Genomic DNA, 16,673 nt, shown 5'->3' on the forward strand with positions numbered 1-16,673 from the left:
TCTTTCATATGATTGCAAATGGCAAGCACCGAAAGAAGAGGATATTTTAGCTTGAGCAAGACGAGGGAACCTTAAAGTTTATATAACTAATTACTATAAGCAGTTGTTTGGACCTCCGGAGGATAATTTTGTATCCTTAGATGAGTCCAGGGTTGAGGATGTCCCTCAACTTGCGGCAGATGAGAGTGATATTCTGACCGCCCCATTTACGGAGAAAGAGGTGTTTGAGGCCATTGCACAAATGAAAAACAATAAGGCTCCAGGGCCGGATGGTTTTCTAGCAGAGTTTTATAATAAGTGTTAGCATATTATCAAAGGAGATTTGCTCCTGATGTTCCATGATTTATTCTCTGGACAGCTTCAGTTGTTTCAATTAAATTTTGGAACGATAACTTTACTTCCTAAGAAAATAGAGGTTGTTCGTATCGAGCAGTTCAAGCCTATCTGTCTTCTTAATGTAAGTTTCAAAATTTTCACCAAGGTCGGGACGAACAGGCTTACGCAGATTGCGCACTCTATGGTGCACCCGTCCCAAGCTGCCTTCATGCCAGACAGAAACATCCTAGAAGGGGTTGTGGTCGTGCATGAAACACTCCATGAAATCCACACGAAAAAACTAGACTGAGTTGTTTTCAAAGTGGACTTTGAGAAAGTGTACGATAAGGTCAAATGGCCTTTCCTTCAACAGGCTTTGCATATGAAAGGTTTTGACCAGGCCTGGAGAAGCCAGGTAGACTCTTTCACGCAAAAAGGGAGTGTTGGGATTAAAGTGAATGATGACATAGGTCACTACTTCCAAACACACAAAGGACTGAGACAAGGAGATCCGATGTCGCCTATTCTTTTCAACATAGTGGTCGATATGTTGGCAATCCTTATAGGAAGGGCTAAGGAGGCGGGCCAGGTAGGAGGCCTTGTCCTGCACTTAGTTGACGGAGGTGTATCCATCCTGCAGTACACTGATGATACTACCATCTTCATGGAGCATGACTTGGAAAAAGCGCGAAGCATGAAGTTGGTGTTATGCTTATTCAAACAATTGACCGGGTTAAAGATTAACTTCCACAAGAGCGAATTGTTCTGTTTTGGAAGAGATAATGACGACCAAGATGCGTACGAACAATTGTTCGGGTGTGAGTTGGGGGCTTTACCTTTTACGTATTTAGGTATACCAATTCATCATCGTAAGCTGACTAACAGAGAATGGAAGTGTATTATGGATCGATTTGAGAAGAAATTGAACTACCGGAAAGGCAAGCTAATGTCATATGGAGGCCGACTAATTCTTATTAACTCAGTCCTCACAAGTATGCCCATGTTTCTTCTTTCCTTTTTTGAGATTCCCGTGGGAGTCCGGAAGAGGCTAGACTTCTATCGATCTCGTTTCTTCTGGCAGAGTGATGAGCTAAAACGAAAGTACAGACTTGCTAAATGGGATATAATCTGTAGGCCGAAAGACCAAGGGGGTCTAGGCATTGAAAACCTGGAGGTGAAGAACAGATGTCTTCTTATCAAGTGGTTGTTTAAGCTTTCTGTCGAGACGAAGGCCACTTGGGCTCAGATCTTACATAACAAGTATCTCCACTCTAGAACCTTGTCCCAGGTGACAGTGAGGCCAACTGACTCGCCTTTTTGGAAAGGGTTGATGAGAGTTAGATTGCTCTTTTTCAATAGAACAAAATTCATAGTTGGAAATGGTACCGCTACAAGATTCTGGGAGGATACATGGCTAGGGGAGACGCCCCTAGCACCCCAATATTTGTCTCTATATAGCATTGCTCAGCGTGGAGACGCTTACGTTGCAACAGTGCTACAGTTTACTCCGATCAACATTCAATTTAGGAGGACGCTAGTAGGGAGCCATTGGGAAACCTGGCTCAATCTTGTGAGATTATTGATGGATGTCCAGTTGTCTCAACAGCCCGATAAGCTGTGCTGGAAACTAACTAAGAATAGAGAGTTTTCGGTTAAATCCATGTACTTGGATGTTATCAACTCTAGCGTGATTCCCCAATCGAAACATGTTTGGAAAGTCAAAGTTCCTTTGAAAATTAAAGTGTTTATGTTGTTTGTACATAAACAAGTTAACTTAACCAAGGAAAATTTGGCAGAACACAATTGGACAGGGTCTATGAGATGTAGCTTTTGTGACCAACATGAATCAATCAAACACCTCTTTCTCGATTGCCCTCTGGCAAAAATTATGTGGCGGATGGTTCACATAGCATTTAACATTACTCCTCAGGATTCCATCATCATGTTATTTGGGACGTGGCTTGATGGGATAGATTTTGACACGGCGAGACACATTCGTGTAGGAGTTTGTGCTTTATTATGGGCAATCTGGAATTGCAGAAATGATTTGGTCTTTAACAGAACAACAAAAATTCATTTTTTGCAGGTTATCTTCCGAGCCACTGCGTTGATCCGTATGTGGTCGCTACTCACTCCGACGGAGGCCAGGGAGCATTTGGTTACTGGATCTACCCGATGGCAGATGGTAGAACAGGATATTTTCAACCGGTTTGGATGACGGTCATGTAATAGGATAGGTATTTAGTGTTCCTATCTTTTTTGCCAGCCAGTTGTGACTTTTCTACCTTTGTTTTGCTCTTTGTGAGCCTTCTTTTGGTTTTTGTTCGAGACATGAAGACTTGTGTTGGACCTTTTGCTTTTTAATAATCATGGTCGTATGCATCATTGATGCAGAGGCCGGGGCGAGCCCCCCTTTTTGAAAAAAATATGGAGTAATACGGGCTGACAACATCCTGACACATACCCTGAAACAAAACATCTTTTTTTCTTTGAACATGGTACAGATGCAAGCACTCATACATACACGCATACACTTACCCCTATGAGCACACACACGCACATCCTACCCCTATGAGGACCTTCGAGAGACTGAGCCGGCATGTCATATTGAGACAGGATAAATGCGAGCACCGGCATTTGAACCCTGGTGGGCTGGGGATACCACTGTCCTCCTAACCATCCAACCACAGCCACATGTTGGTTCGCCCAAAAAAACATCTTGACACCTACATTATCAATCCCCAATTCCTTTAGAAAAAATTAAAAAAAAGGTGTGTTAGAGCCAAATGAATCATCCCCCTTCACACACGACATGGGAGGTGCCTAGGCGATAGGGTTTTCTGCCTCCTATCGGCACCGTCGTGGATCTATTTCGTCTCTTGTGGCCTTAAGGCCATGGAGGCGAGGTGGATCCCGACCCTTGCCAACTGGAGCGCTCTGCTTCTAAGTATTTTTTTTTGACAGTTCCGTTAGGGTTTGTGTCCTGTTCAGACAATGTGGCGGTAACTCTGTGAAGTTGGAATAAAGTTTGCCCTGCCTAGCCTCGTCCTGGTGGTGCGTCTAACATCGCCATAGGGCGTGTGGAGGTGTGTGTCCGGTGAAAATCTCATAAGATTCGGCCAGTGTTGTTCTTCGATCGATCCAATTTGATCCGTTATTCGTTTGTTTGGGTTTGTGTATACATGTTGGATCCTTTCGATCTAGGCTTCTCTTCATTGATGACGGTTGCTGTTATGCTGCCTTGATTTTGTGGGGCCTTAGCACGATAACTTTCTGACTGTCTAATACAACCAACTTTGCTCGGCTCTGCTGAGGCAGGACGATGACAGCAGCGTGCCTTAGGCTCGGTCAGGTGCTTGTAGTAATTGCTAGATGGTCCACGTACTTGGATCTAATTCTTGTTACTTCTAGTGCTCTTTGTACTACCTTGACAAGTGATGAATAGACCGTAAATTTTTCTTGCAATAAAAATCCTAGAGCGGGAATTATGTCAGCTTTTAGCCATGAAAAATAGTGAGTCGGTGAAGAAAAGGGTTGCATGCATTCTCCATCTCCCCCACCCCACGCCAAAGGCTTTTATTTAATTTCATTGCAACATTTTGAATGATTGATAAATTTTAAACCAAATTTATTTATTTATAATTCTTCATATATTTGAATTCAAGGCGATAAGACCTTTAAAACAAGAGTGATCTTGGATAGATTTTAACTACTTTGAATTTTACTGATTAAATTATATTTCAATTTATGTTTGTTTCACACACTAAAAATCAATTTCACATATTTGAAATAGTCAATTTCACTCATTTCAACATACTAATTTCACTCAACTCAAGCAACTGATTTATCTAGTCTCAAGAACTGATTCGAGTATTTTAAAAAATATGTTTCACTCACTTCAAACATTTCAATAGACTGGTTTCACTCGCTTCAGAAAACTGGCTTCACTCTTTTCAAAAATATATTTGATTGATTCACTTATTTAGAAACACTAATTTTCACTCAATACAAAATATTGATTTCAGTCATTTCAAAAAAACATATTTCACTGGTTAACCTATTTAGAAACACTAATTGCACTTCATACAAAATTTTGATTTCACTCTTTTCAATACACCAATGTCACTCCTTGCAAAAGACTTATTTCACTCAATTAAAAATAATAATTTCCTTCATTTTTGAAACAACAGATTTCACTCATTTCAGAAAACATATTTCATCCATTTCAAAATAATTTATTCCACTTAATTCAAAAGCAAAAATCACTTATTTCCAAGAAGTGGTTTCAGTCATTTCACACAATTTGAAAAAATGTTTGTACCCATAAAAAACTAATTTTACATATTTCTTTGAATAAAAAAATTATTTCACCCATTTCAAGATTTCACTCATTTAAAAAAACACTCTTCTGAAAAAAAACAATTTCACATGTTTCAAACAAATTGATTTCACTCATTTTAAAATTTGATGTTTATGAAATATAACTGAGATTGAAATGTGAAATATTTATAGCAAGTGAAATAAGTTATGTCACTCATTTAAAATAAATAGTTTCAATCATTTCAAAAATGGAACACTAAAGTGAAATATGGATTATGAATATTTGTTATCACTTGTAAATATCTATTTCAGTTTTAATCAATCTGTGAAACGGAAAATTTTAAACGAGTTTATAATATATACAATACTGGTATTTTTTAAAAGGCTTGTCAACATAATTTAAAAGTCCAAAAATTTAGATACCATTAGGGCAAGGCGGAAAGGGTGGGCCTCCCTCCTCCCATCTCCTTATTTTTACTATTATAGGAGTATTTAGGCACATATATATCATATGATTATTTATATAATTTTACTAACGATTTTAAAATTCGATGAACCTGTATAGAGAAGGATTTCCCGCAGCACAATTCTTCCATACGATGCCGTATGAGGTGCGTGTCACCCGCTGCGCCAGAATCTTCGTGCTGGCAAATTGAGAATAAACTAGTAAGTTAATCTTCTTTTATGTCTCAAAAAAGTTAATCTTTTTTAATCAAAATTAGTAGCACTTTGTTATGTGGGGCTAGACCTACATGACACGGCTGAAACTTAAGAGGATAAGTATCCGTGGTGATGCTAGAAAGTCCGGGCAAGGGAGGGCATTGCCCACCCCGCCCATTTTTCCTTGTTCTAATAATTATAGTGAGTATTTAGGCACATATATCGCATGATTATTTGGATAACTTTACTAATGATTCTATAGGTCCATCAATTTAAATAGCATTATGGCAAAAAAAACAAGTGAATGGACATGGCTGACCATTCTTCTGCGATGACAAAATTAGGGATTTAGGTGTTTTGGAAATGAGAATAGACAACTGATTCCAATCAAAATAGCAAAGGCCCCATCGAACTAATTGATCAACCTAAAGGATCAAATGTTAATACATTGAAAGTGCATCGCTCTCTTAAAAACATAGGACTAGGAATTGGATGTCGTAGCATATTGAACCCTACAAGAATTAAAGAAACCATAGATGCATGTTTTCTTATATATTATGCACATGCCATAGTTCTTGTTGAAACAAATAAAAATTCCATTGTGAAATTTTGCATGAGGTTGGACTGAATAGATTTTTTTCCTTTAAAATTGTTTATGGTTTGCAATTCTCCACTCCAAGCAAGCTACGCATGAAAAATTCCTAAGAAATAGAATCATCCAAAATTCAGATGATATATTATGAATCAAAATTACTAAGAAATAGAATCCTCCAAAATTCCGATGATATATTATGAATCAAAGAGTTCCTTACCTAGGATTATGCAAAACTGAAAATGAATTATGAAAAAGTTCACGGTTTTGTGTATATGCTCACGCATCACACCCCAACTGAGTGCATGTGGTTGCTTACGTTTATACATTTCTTGTTGCATCACATCTTGTTTGAATCATAGAGGAACATGGCGCAAAACCGGATACTTACAACTTTAAGGGTTATGTTTGGGTCATACATATATAAAGGTTGTCATCATTTGCCATACGTTTTTGTCACACATGCCTAAGCTTAGGCGATCAAATGAACGCCACACTTGAGGCAATCTTGTCACATTCTCTAAATCAATGACATGTGGGGTCTACACCTTCCGTTTCCTAAATATAAGTTTTTTTAGACATTTCAAATGAACTACAACATATGGATATATATAAATATATTTTAGAGTGTAGATTCACTCACTTTGCTTCGTATGTAGTCACTTGGAATCTCTAAAAAGATTTATATTTAGAAATGAAAGGAGTAGTGTGCATTAAAGAGAAAGGGATAAGTATATTTTTCGTCCTCGAACTTTTCCAAGAGTTTAGAAATCGTCCCTCAACTCGAAACCGGATAGTTTTCGTCCCTCAACTATCAAAACCGGATAGTTTTCGTCCCTCGTGCCGCTTCGGGCGGTTTTAGTACGCGGTGAATAGTAATTCGGTGAACAGTAAAATCGAAAAAAATTGCAAAAAAATCAAAACGATCTGAAAATTTTACAGCATCAAAGATACTCTGGTGCGCAAGACCCATGCAAAATTTCGTGGTGTTTCGACATGCGAGCAGCTCGCGGCAAACAAAAAACTGTAAATATATACGTCGGTGAACAGTAAATTCAAAAAAATAGCAAACGAAATCAAAACAACATGAATTTTTTTGGCATCAAAGAGGCTTGGGTGTTCAACGTGCGTGCAAATTTTCGTGGTGTTTGGGCATTGTACGAACTCGTGGAAAAAAAACAAAATTTGGCTCAATTTTTTTTTTTGAAAAAGTGCACTATTTTGTTTTTTTTTTGGCTAGAGCTCCTCGTATGTCATTTGATCACGAAATTTTGCACGCATCTTACGTACATGAGCATCTTTGATGCCAAAAAATTTCATAATTTTTTTATTTTTGTTGCTATTTTTTTGAATTTACTGTTCAACGACGTACATATTTACAGTTTTTTGTTTGTCACGAGCTGCTCGAATGTTGAAACACCACGAAATTTTGCACGGGTCTTGCGCACCAGAGTATCTTCGATGCTGTAAAATTTCAGATTTTTCTGATTTTTTTGCTATTTTTTTGATTTTACTGTTTACCGAGTCACTATTCACCGCGTACTAAAACCGCCCGAAGCGGCACGAGGGACCATAACTATCTGGTTTTGATAGTTGAGAGACGAAACTCTCCGGTTTTGAATTGAGGGACGATTTCTAAACTTTCGAAAAAATTTAAGGATGAAAAATATACTTATCCCTTAAAGAAATGATGCCACGAGTGTGACTGCAAACCAAACAACGAAACTTGTCTAACTCGCGACGTGACAAAGTGTGGCAAGCTTAGCATGCCAACCAAACAGCCCTTAGGCCTTGGCATTACACGTCGCGTCGATAAGTTTCAGTCGCCATGATCGTTGACAATTACGGATCAGTACTATTGTTCGGTGGCCCGGCGGCTGAGGGGGGATAACGAAGAAGACCAGCTGGTGGGCATGTATGTTCGCCGGCTTAGTCGTTAAGCTGTCGTGTGCTCATTTGTTAGCATGACCAGTACACACGAACAAGATACTGTAGCAGTGTAGCACACCAGTGTGGATGTTCCAGACAGGAGCACAAAGCCACTACAGGGAAATGGATGGTACTGTGCGTGCACTTGATCAGCATTGATTAACACCACGGAGCATTCATCAATTCCGGCCGCCGTTATCGTTGGCATTATGACGCTGTTACACGATCCAGCGTCTCCATCAAGATCCATTGCGTACTGTGTGATAGCGTGCATGTTGACGAGGTCTTGTAGTGCGTCTACAACATTTGGACTTAAAATATAGTCGGCGTGGTTACTAGTGCTGCTCATCTAGAACCTTCATTAATCCATGAATTACCTGTTTTAAAACAGTTAGTTAAGGAATCTAAAAAAAACAGTTAGTTAAGCTCGAAGAAGAGACGGCCTGTATTACCACTTTCTAACTATGATTCTCACACTCCCTTCTAACTCTGTACTTCCTATGTAAACTAATATAAAAGCGTTTAGATTACTAAATTAATGATCTAAACGTTTTTATATTAGTTTATGGAGGGAGTACTAAACAAATCACGTGACACATGTAATAAGCAATTTAAACTATTCAAAATAAAATAAAATAAACGTTAAACTAAACCAACCGGAGGGAGTATACCGTCCGAAAAAGTTTGGCCCTCGAATGGATGTACTGTATCTAGCATCAAGTTAGTGTTAGATACATTCATTTGAAGGACAAGTTTGAGACAAGCTTTTTCGGATGAATGGAGTAGATTTTTACTAATTCAACATTTGCTCTATATGGACGGTGCGGATCACATGAATGGTGTTACCGGGTTTCTTTGGATTGTTTCTTCATGCCTTCAAGAGCACATAATTTACAACATCCACAACTTCTTGCCTCGAGGGATTGAATCATAATTCCAGCTTTTTCCATGTGTTATATCCAAATAGACTTTTGGATAATATTCACATTTTTTGGTTCTTTTGTGCTTGTACTTTTTTTTTTCAAATCTGAGTATCTTTTCCTCTTTGTATTTTTATTTAGTTCTATGATTCAAACATGCTATGAATAATACAGAAATTGAAATGGATCTGGTGAAATCCCTGGATGCCATTCAAACTTCTAGTGTTCCAAACAAGAGGAGAACAAAATGGTGAAACTTGGACACTTTCATATTTCAAGAAGACTAGAAGGTATGGGCATCTCCAAGAATCGTTAAAATGCCATCAAATATCCAAACCGAGCCGTCCGGGCACTTTCAGGCCTTCAACGTGGATCATCAAAATCGGGTCAGAACAGTCCAGGCTTACGGAACCCCACAAGTTGACCCTAAATTGGAGTGGTGGGGGGGGGGGGGGGGGGGGGGCTTTCGAGAAGTCTCGACGTTCTCCACGTCGGACTCCTACCCTGGACCCACCAAAAAAATCCTATCTAGTGTCCACTATAAAACCCTTCGCGCATCCACTCATGCTTGACCGGCCACTCGGCAATCCGCATTTACGGCGGCGTGATGACCGAGAAGCCTACTCCGACTTTAAAGTCGCCCGACCTTTCCTCCTCAAACCCTATCTACACACTCGCCGTCCTCTCCTACACCTCCACCAGCCACCAAGATGGACAAGAAGACCGACAATGAGGAGATCCGAGCATGGTGGCTGCTTGGCGGTGGCTACTTTGAACAGGCGGCACCGCGCCGGGACACCGGATCGCGGTGTGTGTTAGAGGGGGGGGGGGGGGGGGTTGTGAACTCTAGATGCCATGATGCTCGGTGGGCCTTCCGCCACTATAGCGGCAACTATCCGACGTGGGAGGTGACGACAATGACGTGCTTGATGAGGGAGGTGCCGATGGCACTATAGGCATGGCCTCCAAGGCCAACTTCCGCTGCCATGCCTAGTTTACTTTATGCTACTTTTAAGTTCGTTTTGAACTTGTTAAATTTTATCCGGTTTGCACGTAATATATTGAAATGTTGGCCATCAGGGTTGGAAAGGCCCAAAGACTCCTAAAAAAACTGGCAGGTAAGACAAGCGGAGAAGAGAACGGTCAAGGACGGAGGGAGCGGGAGAAGAAACATTTGAAAACGCCATAACCATTGATTTCACAGCTATAGAGTAGCAACACGTAGAGGGTAGAAACGCACCGCACCGCGACACACACACACCCTGCAACCTGCCAAGCCATGCCAATTCTACTCGTGATCAACTGACACCACAGTTTGAGCATACCGAGCAACCAGCGGCAAATGCAAGGCGACACCATTAACATAGGAGTACTTCCAATTTAGGACACTAAGCGAGACGGATTCGGATCATTACAACGACGAAATAAGTACTTTGTAGTAGGATCATTAGTCCTAACTAAGTCCGATCGGCTTCTTTTGACGCCGGCGACGGCGACGGCGCCGGCGAGGTCGGGGTTGTCAGCACCGCCACGCCGAGACCGACACGAGCTCGGCGCGCTGCCAGTAGAGGCAGAGCGATCCCGGGGCGCGCTTCTCGACGCGGAACCCCCGGACGGGCACCTTGTGCAGCAGCGACTCGGCCTGCGACTCCGCGAACGTGCTGGCCTGCACCGGCGTGAACCCGGCCGACGCGAACACGGCCCGCCACGGCAGCGGCGCCTTCTCGATGGACGCGCGGTGGCGCCCGACCACGCATTGCTCCACGGCCGGCTGGACCAGGAACCGCTCGATCTTGCCGGCCGTGTCGGGGTCGGTGCCCACGGCGTCCACGGACTCGAGGAGGAAGACGGTGGACTGGAACGCCTGGAACAGGTGCGCGGCGAAGGGCAGCTCCGTGCGGTCGCACCCGCGGTCCACGGACACGACCACCTTGGCGCCGAGGCTCTTCACGAGGCGGAGGACGGCGGGCATTGCGGCCGCGTGTGCTGCGCCGACGGGCAGGTGGACGGCGAGCGCGTCCCCGCCGGCGATGGCCACCAGGTCCGCGGGGTCGAGGGTGTCGATGTTGAATACGGTGAACTGGAAGAACACGCCGAGCTCGGCGGCGAAGCTTGAGAGGTTCTCGTGGATGAGCTGCAGCTCGAGCGGGTGGTGCGACGCCGGCGAGACCAATGCGGTGACCTTGAGCGCCGTCGCCGGGCGGCGCTGCGCGAGCTCCTGCATCAGCGACGCCCACTGCTCGCCCATGCCGATGTCGAAGTCGAGCACGTGGATGCAGCCTGCGCCGCGGAGCCCGTCGAGCACCGCCTGGACGCAGGTGAGGTGCGCGAACTGGAGCACCGGGGAGACCTCGGAGAAGGCCTTGTACGCGCCGAGCTTGAGGACCACGTCGTAGGGCGTGGACGCCGGCGGCGCGGGCGTCTCTCCGTTGGGGGAGAGCGCGAGGTGCAAAGCCTCCTTGAAGTAGAAGGCAGAGCGGAGGAGTGGCGTCCCGGCCGCGGGGGCGGCGGGGAGCCGATAATTGAGCCGCGCCAATATCTCGCGTGCGCCGAAGGCGTCGCCCGCCTCGGCAAACTTGGCAGCCTCGGCGAGCTGGTCCACCGTGGCGGCCGCCTCGTCGTTCGCCGTCCCCGCCTTGGGCTTGAGGGCGGGGAAGAACCCGCCCGCCGGAGCGAGATGCCCCTGGAAAGCAGGCAGCTTCGGCGCCGGCGCGCCTGCCATCGGGTGGTGGCGCTTGGGCGGCGGCGGCGCCGACTCGAAGGACGGGTGCGCGCCAAAGAAGGCCGCGTGTGGCTGGGGGTGGTGCTGGTGCTGGTGGAGCAGGTAGCTGGGCGCGTGGCCGAACGGGGCCCCCTTGGCGTCCTCCTCCATGGCCGGCGCGAACGGCGACAGGCTGGGCCCGAGCGACGCCGCGGGCGGCGACATCATAGACGTGGCGTGGTCGAGCTCCAGAGCGGGCGGATCCATGACGCCGGCCATCCCGGCGGACGCGTCCTCCCCGCCGCCAATGATCCAGCGGAGGAAGGTGCTGTCAGGGCCGGCGAGCCCGGGCGGCGCCGTGCCGTCCCAGCCCTCGCCGGCGCCGAGGCCCATGGCCATGTCGAGCGGCGCCAGCTGGTGCGCCCACTCCTCCTTGACCCCCGCGGCAGCATCCTCCCCGGGCGGCCATGCCTGATGCTGCGGCGGCGGCGGGGATACGTTCTTGGCGTCGCCGCCGGGCGCGAGGCTCGCCACCTCGGACGACGACAGCGCGGAGGCCTCGGAGGGCGGGCTGGGGCTGGGGCTGTGGCGGCGGTCGAGCACGGACGTGGGCTCCGCCCAGAAGCCGGCGCTGAGCTTGGGCTGCTGCTGCAGTCTCCCCGCGTGACCCTCTCCCGCAAAGGGCATTCCTCTCATCTAGCCCGGCAGCAACACCTCATGCCACCAATCCCCGCCGGGAAGAACTCGGCGCTGGTCTCTATAGTCTAGTCTAGTCTCGTCTTCTCCTTCCTCCGTCGACCTCTCCTCCCTCGTCGCTCGCTCCAAAGTTGGCTCTGGTGCGGAGTCTACGGGGCCATTAGTAGTGCACAGTCCTAGTAGTAGGGAGCTACCGCTACCAGCAGCACCACCCTTGTACTGCTGTCGCTGTGGCCCCTGTCCCTCTCCTCTCCTCTCCTCTTTGCGTGTGCGATGGATGTGAGGCTGTGGGGGAAGGCGGAGAGCGAGAGTATTTTATTCTCTTGGCAGCGTCTTGATCTTGAAATGATAGCGTGCAACATGAAAAAGGCGATAAAGTGGCCTTCTCTCCCCTCCCTCTCCTACTGCTTCAACTGGCCAGCCTCTCCTCTCCAGACCACTTTATCTTCCGCTGCAATGGCTTTCCTACTGTAGCCCACGGTTCGGTGGCAACAGAAAGAAAGAGAGAGGGCTGTGCAAAATTCCCGATGATCGTGTCTGTCTGAACATAAAACTGTCTGTGGACATAAAACTATTTTGTTTGCGGGAAGGAAGGAGCAGTGCATACAGTTGTGGCTCGCTCGTCTCGTCTCGTCTGCAGCATGTGCGCTAGTTTCCATGCCCCGCCACAAATCTATCTGCTCATCTACCCAAGCCTCCTCTAGGGCAGCCTAGCCAATCTTTACAACTGTTGTTGTGGTGGAAAAGTCTTCCACCATTTTAGTACTACTAGTACTAGTGATTTGTTTGTGTGCACGTCCTAGTTGAAAAGTTTCGGTTTATCAGGAACTGCATGTTGCACTATTAATTTCAGCTTTGCTGGGCGTGATTAGATTTCATTTTTCACTATATCAGGAGGGACAGAAAAGTGCCAATCTCTGGCATGCAAGGACCCCCTGGGAAATTCGTTCGTGCAGTCAGTGCAATCAATGCTCATTCCTTTGGTCACACCACACCAAATCCCAAGTGGCACCATGAAGAGTTCACTCATGGCCGCGTCTACATTCAGGCAGTTGCTGCATCACTATTTTTCAGGCTGCCCAGGCCAGAAGAGTATATATGTTCAGGCTTGGAGTCCCAAAGGTGAATGAATAATCAACGAGACACCCGGAAAGAGGATGAAACAGCAAAGTTAGAAAGCTGAAGCAGCTGTTTGCACCAAAATGCATCATCATTTCACTCACTGGCGTCAGCTTTTGACCCCTGACGTCGTCCAGTTAAGCACTTGATCTCTCTCTTTCCCTCGATTACTTTGCTTGAGAGCACGCTAAAGCATCATTGCTTTTATCCACAAAAGGTACCATCTTCAGAGTCGAGCTGTGCTTAAATCTGTAACCTTCAAGACTCATTAGCCTTCAAGACTCCGCCCGGAATACAGTCTTTTGCACATCCTCGGCTTAGAGCAACTCCAACGCACGTACCCATTTCGTTCCTTGCTGTCCGTTTGGATCATTATAAACAAAAATGCTGGTCCAATGCGCCGACCCATTTTCAAAACGTGTCGGCTTCACGTACGTGCAGCGGCTGAAATACGTCGGCGCGGATGCGAAGCGGACTCGCCGAGCATCCTCTCCGCCGCATCCTCACTTGACGGCTGCCCAACTACCGCGACCAGCTTTATTAATGACGACCGCCCATCACGGGCCCACGCGCCAGCGACAGTCGTCGGTCTTTTTTTAATTCGAGCGTGCGGTGGGGAGCGTCATCATCCGCTTCAAGACGCCCGTCCCCATCTTGCCACCATTGTGCTTCCCCGTCGGCGACAAAGCCTAGGAAACCCTAGCCACCCCAACGCCCCCCCCCCCCCCCCGCCTCCATCATCGTCTTCCCATCGGCCGAGGTAACGCATCAGCGTCCAAGTGCACCAGGCGAAGTGGCACTGGGAGCGCCGCGCTCCTTCCCTACCCCGACGTGACGCTGCCACACGACTGGCATTTGGATCCGGAGAGGATCCCTGTGCCGGCGGTGCCGCGGCCAGCGCGGGCGCACGCGGAGGAGGTGCGGCGTCGGAGCAGCGTCGTGACCCGACGTACGGATTCGTCTCGTCCGCACGGCAGCGGTGGTTCTCCTTCGAGCTCGAGGAGGCCAGGAGGCACAGCGCCCGCGACGTGCGCCTTGGCTCCCCGCCGCCGCCCACCATCGAGCGCTACCCGTGGACCGGGCATGTGCGCGAGTGGGTCAGTGTGCCACCGGTCTGGTATCGGGTGACGCCGGCGCAGGAGCAGACCTACCTCGAGCAGTGGCGATAGCAACGACTGGCTGAGGAGCGCCGCGAGGGCGAGTACCTCGAGATGCTCGAGCGCGACGCGAAGGAGGAGCAGCGCGAGGCGGAGGAGGAGGCGCGCCTTGCCGGCACTGGGCCAGCCCAACCGCCGCCGGCGGACGACGTCGCTATCGCGTGGTCGACGACCTTCCCTTGGGCTGACCCGGCGCCGAAGCTCATCGACCTCACCGGCCCTGACAAGGACGACAGGACGCCTAGGGCAGCGCGCCTAGTTTTAATTATGTTATAGTTAATGTAAGTGGACTCGTGGACTCTGGTCGGCCTTTGGGGCGGCATTAATGTTTAATTAATCTTTTTATTTTTTTTTCCAAAATGTGTTGTGTCATGTTTTTTACGCGTGACCTGAAAAATGGGTCGGGCCAGCATTGGACGCAAGCACCGACCCAAATGCGAAAGCCAACATAGATGTCCGCCGGACCGACCCAAACAGACAAAAAACGAACAAAACCACTGTTCATTTGGGTCGGCGTGTTAGAGTTGCTCTTACTATACCATAAAACAAAATAAAAGACCCTAGTGAGAGTCGAAAGTCAGGTGCCAGCATATGGCAACTCCGAACATTTTCGATGGCGAATTTAGTTACGCAAGAAGACAAGTATGACAACTTTCGTGCTTCAGTTTATCTTTGACCGAAGCTTATCGTACTATGTCAGTGAAATTTTCCATCGTTGCCATTGTTGCATGACTGGAATTGTCATAAAAAACGTCAAGGCCGGAGTGTCATCTTTTTTTTTGAACATCAGTACTGGCACAAGCGCTCATACATACACGCATATACTCACCCCTATGAACGTACACATCCTATTCCTATGAGCACATTCGAGAGACTGAGCCGGTATGTCATTTTAAAATTTACGAAGTCACTGTTGGCGCAGCGCATCGCTGGAAATTCTAAAATAAATTCAGAAATAATGCGACCAACAGGACTTGTATTTTGATGGACTGAGGCTACCACTGTCATTCTAGCCATCCAATCACATATTGGTTCGCGAGTGTCACACACTTGATCGTATGGCACTTATCATCGGGAAAAAAATAGCTCGCCATCAGCACAGGGCATATTATCGGAGAAGAAGATCGAAGAAGGATTGCAAATCAAAACGTGGTTCAATGACCCGAGACAAGAAAGCAACTGCCGATCATCAGTGATCACCGCTCACAATCGACATCAGATGATTAATCTGGTAAAACCGTCCCTGTCCATAGCTGTTGACTGAAAACCTGTAGTTTTCTCTTTTTCATCAGAAAATTATACTTATATACTAACATGTCAGTGTCATTGGCAGCTGGGGGTTAAACATACGAGTTTCCCTCGTTAATTAGCCTGTCTGGATTTTAAAATCCCCAAGATTGATGCCTACATGCATGCACATAGTACATGGTAGCAGGCACAAGGAAACTGTCACCGGCTTAGTTAATTAGATTGCCTAGCCTAACTCTAAATGGCATCTGGTTCTCGTCCATTTTCTTCTTCGGATGGGACGTCGACTTAGTTAACAAATTTGAGGAGCTTCGAAGCCAGGACTGAAGCGCACTACTACACGTCTTGATGCATACGCTCTGCCCATGCCCAGGTCAAATCACATTGTATATATAACTGAGAACTAGGGCTAGTTTAGAATGTGATAGAGACAAAGCCGTGTGGATTCTTGATGTGAAAGTCTCTACTACGTGCATAAAGCATAACTATAATCTGTTTTGCCTAGCACAAAATTTATGATATTGATGAGGATGACGGGTACGTTAGGGCATCTCGAACGGCGCCCCGCAAATTTACTCCCGCATGTTGAAATATTAGGCAAGTTGTTCGGCCTGGCTGTGATGGAAAGAGCTAGAAAAAAGCAGAACCTACGGATAACAAATATCAAAGAGGGGGATGCAAACACTCGTTACTTCCATATTCGGATCAACGGGAGACGCCAGAAAAACCTTATCCAGAGATTCAAGCATGGAGGTGGCTGGGTGACTAGCCATGATCATAAAAGCAACATTGTCGTCATATTTTGCCAACATTATCAAGAGGGGTTCGTCACGCTCCAAAACTATGAACTGGGATGCCTGATGAAGCTATGTACCTAGGGTAGGGTCATGGATCTGTTCAAGATACCCTCCCCAAGAATATCCCTAAAAGAACCAGAAGTAGTCGAAGAAAAATCATCATCCACTCGACCATGAAGCCATGTTCCACTCAACAGTCTTGAAGACACTCGACCGTAC

General features: G+C 46.7%; 1 protein-coding gene across 1 annotated transcript; it reads right to left on the minus strand.

The window, feature by feature from the left end:
• Nucleotides 1–9,900: 9,900 nt before the first annotated feature.
• Nucleotides 9,901–12,438, minus strand: LOC125513109 (scarecrow-like protein 6). The gene has a single exon (XM_048678154.2). It carries the CDS (start codon nucleotides 12,131–12,133, stop codon nucleotides 10,256–10,258), a length of 1,878 nt encoding a protein of 625 aa, XP_048534111.2. The 5' UTR covers nucleotides 12,134–12,438; the 3' UTR covers nucleotides 9,901–10,255.
• Between the last annotated feature and the right edge of the window lie 4,235 nt (nucleotides 12,439–16,673).

This window comes from Triticum urartu, chromosome 1A (genome assembly GCF_056163025.1).
Source record: "Triticum urartu cultivar PI428250 chromosome 1A, HENAU_Tu73, whole genome shotgun sequence".
Lineage (NCBI taxonomy): Eukaryota > Viridiplantae > Streptophyta > Magnoliopsida > Poales > Poaceae > Triticum > Triticum urartu.

Bases quoted from the DNA above. Each gene is read 5' to 3' on its own strand.
- LOC125513109 (XM_048678154.2), bottom strand. From the start codon at position 12,133: ATGAGAGGAATGCCCTTTGCGGGAGAGGGTCACGCGGGGAGACTGCAG.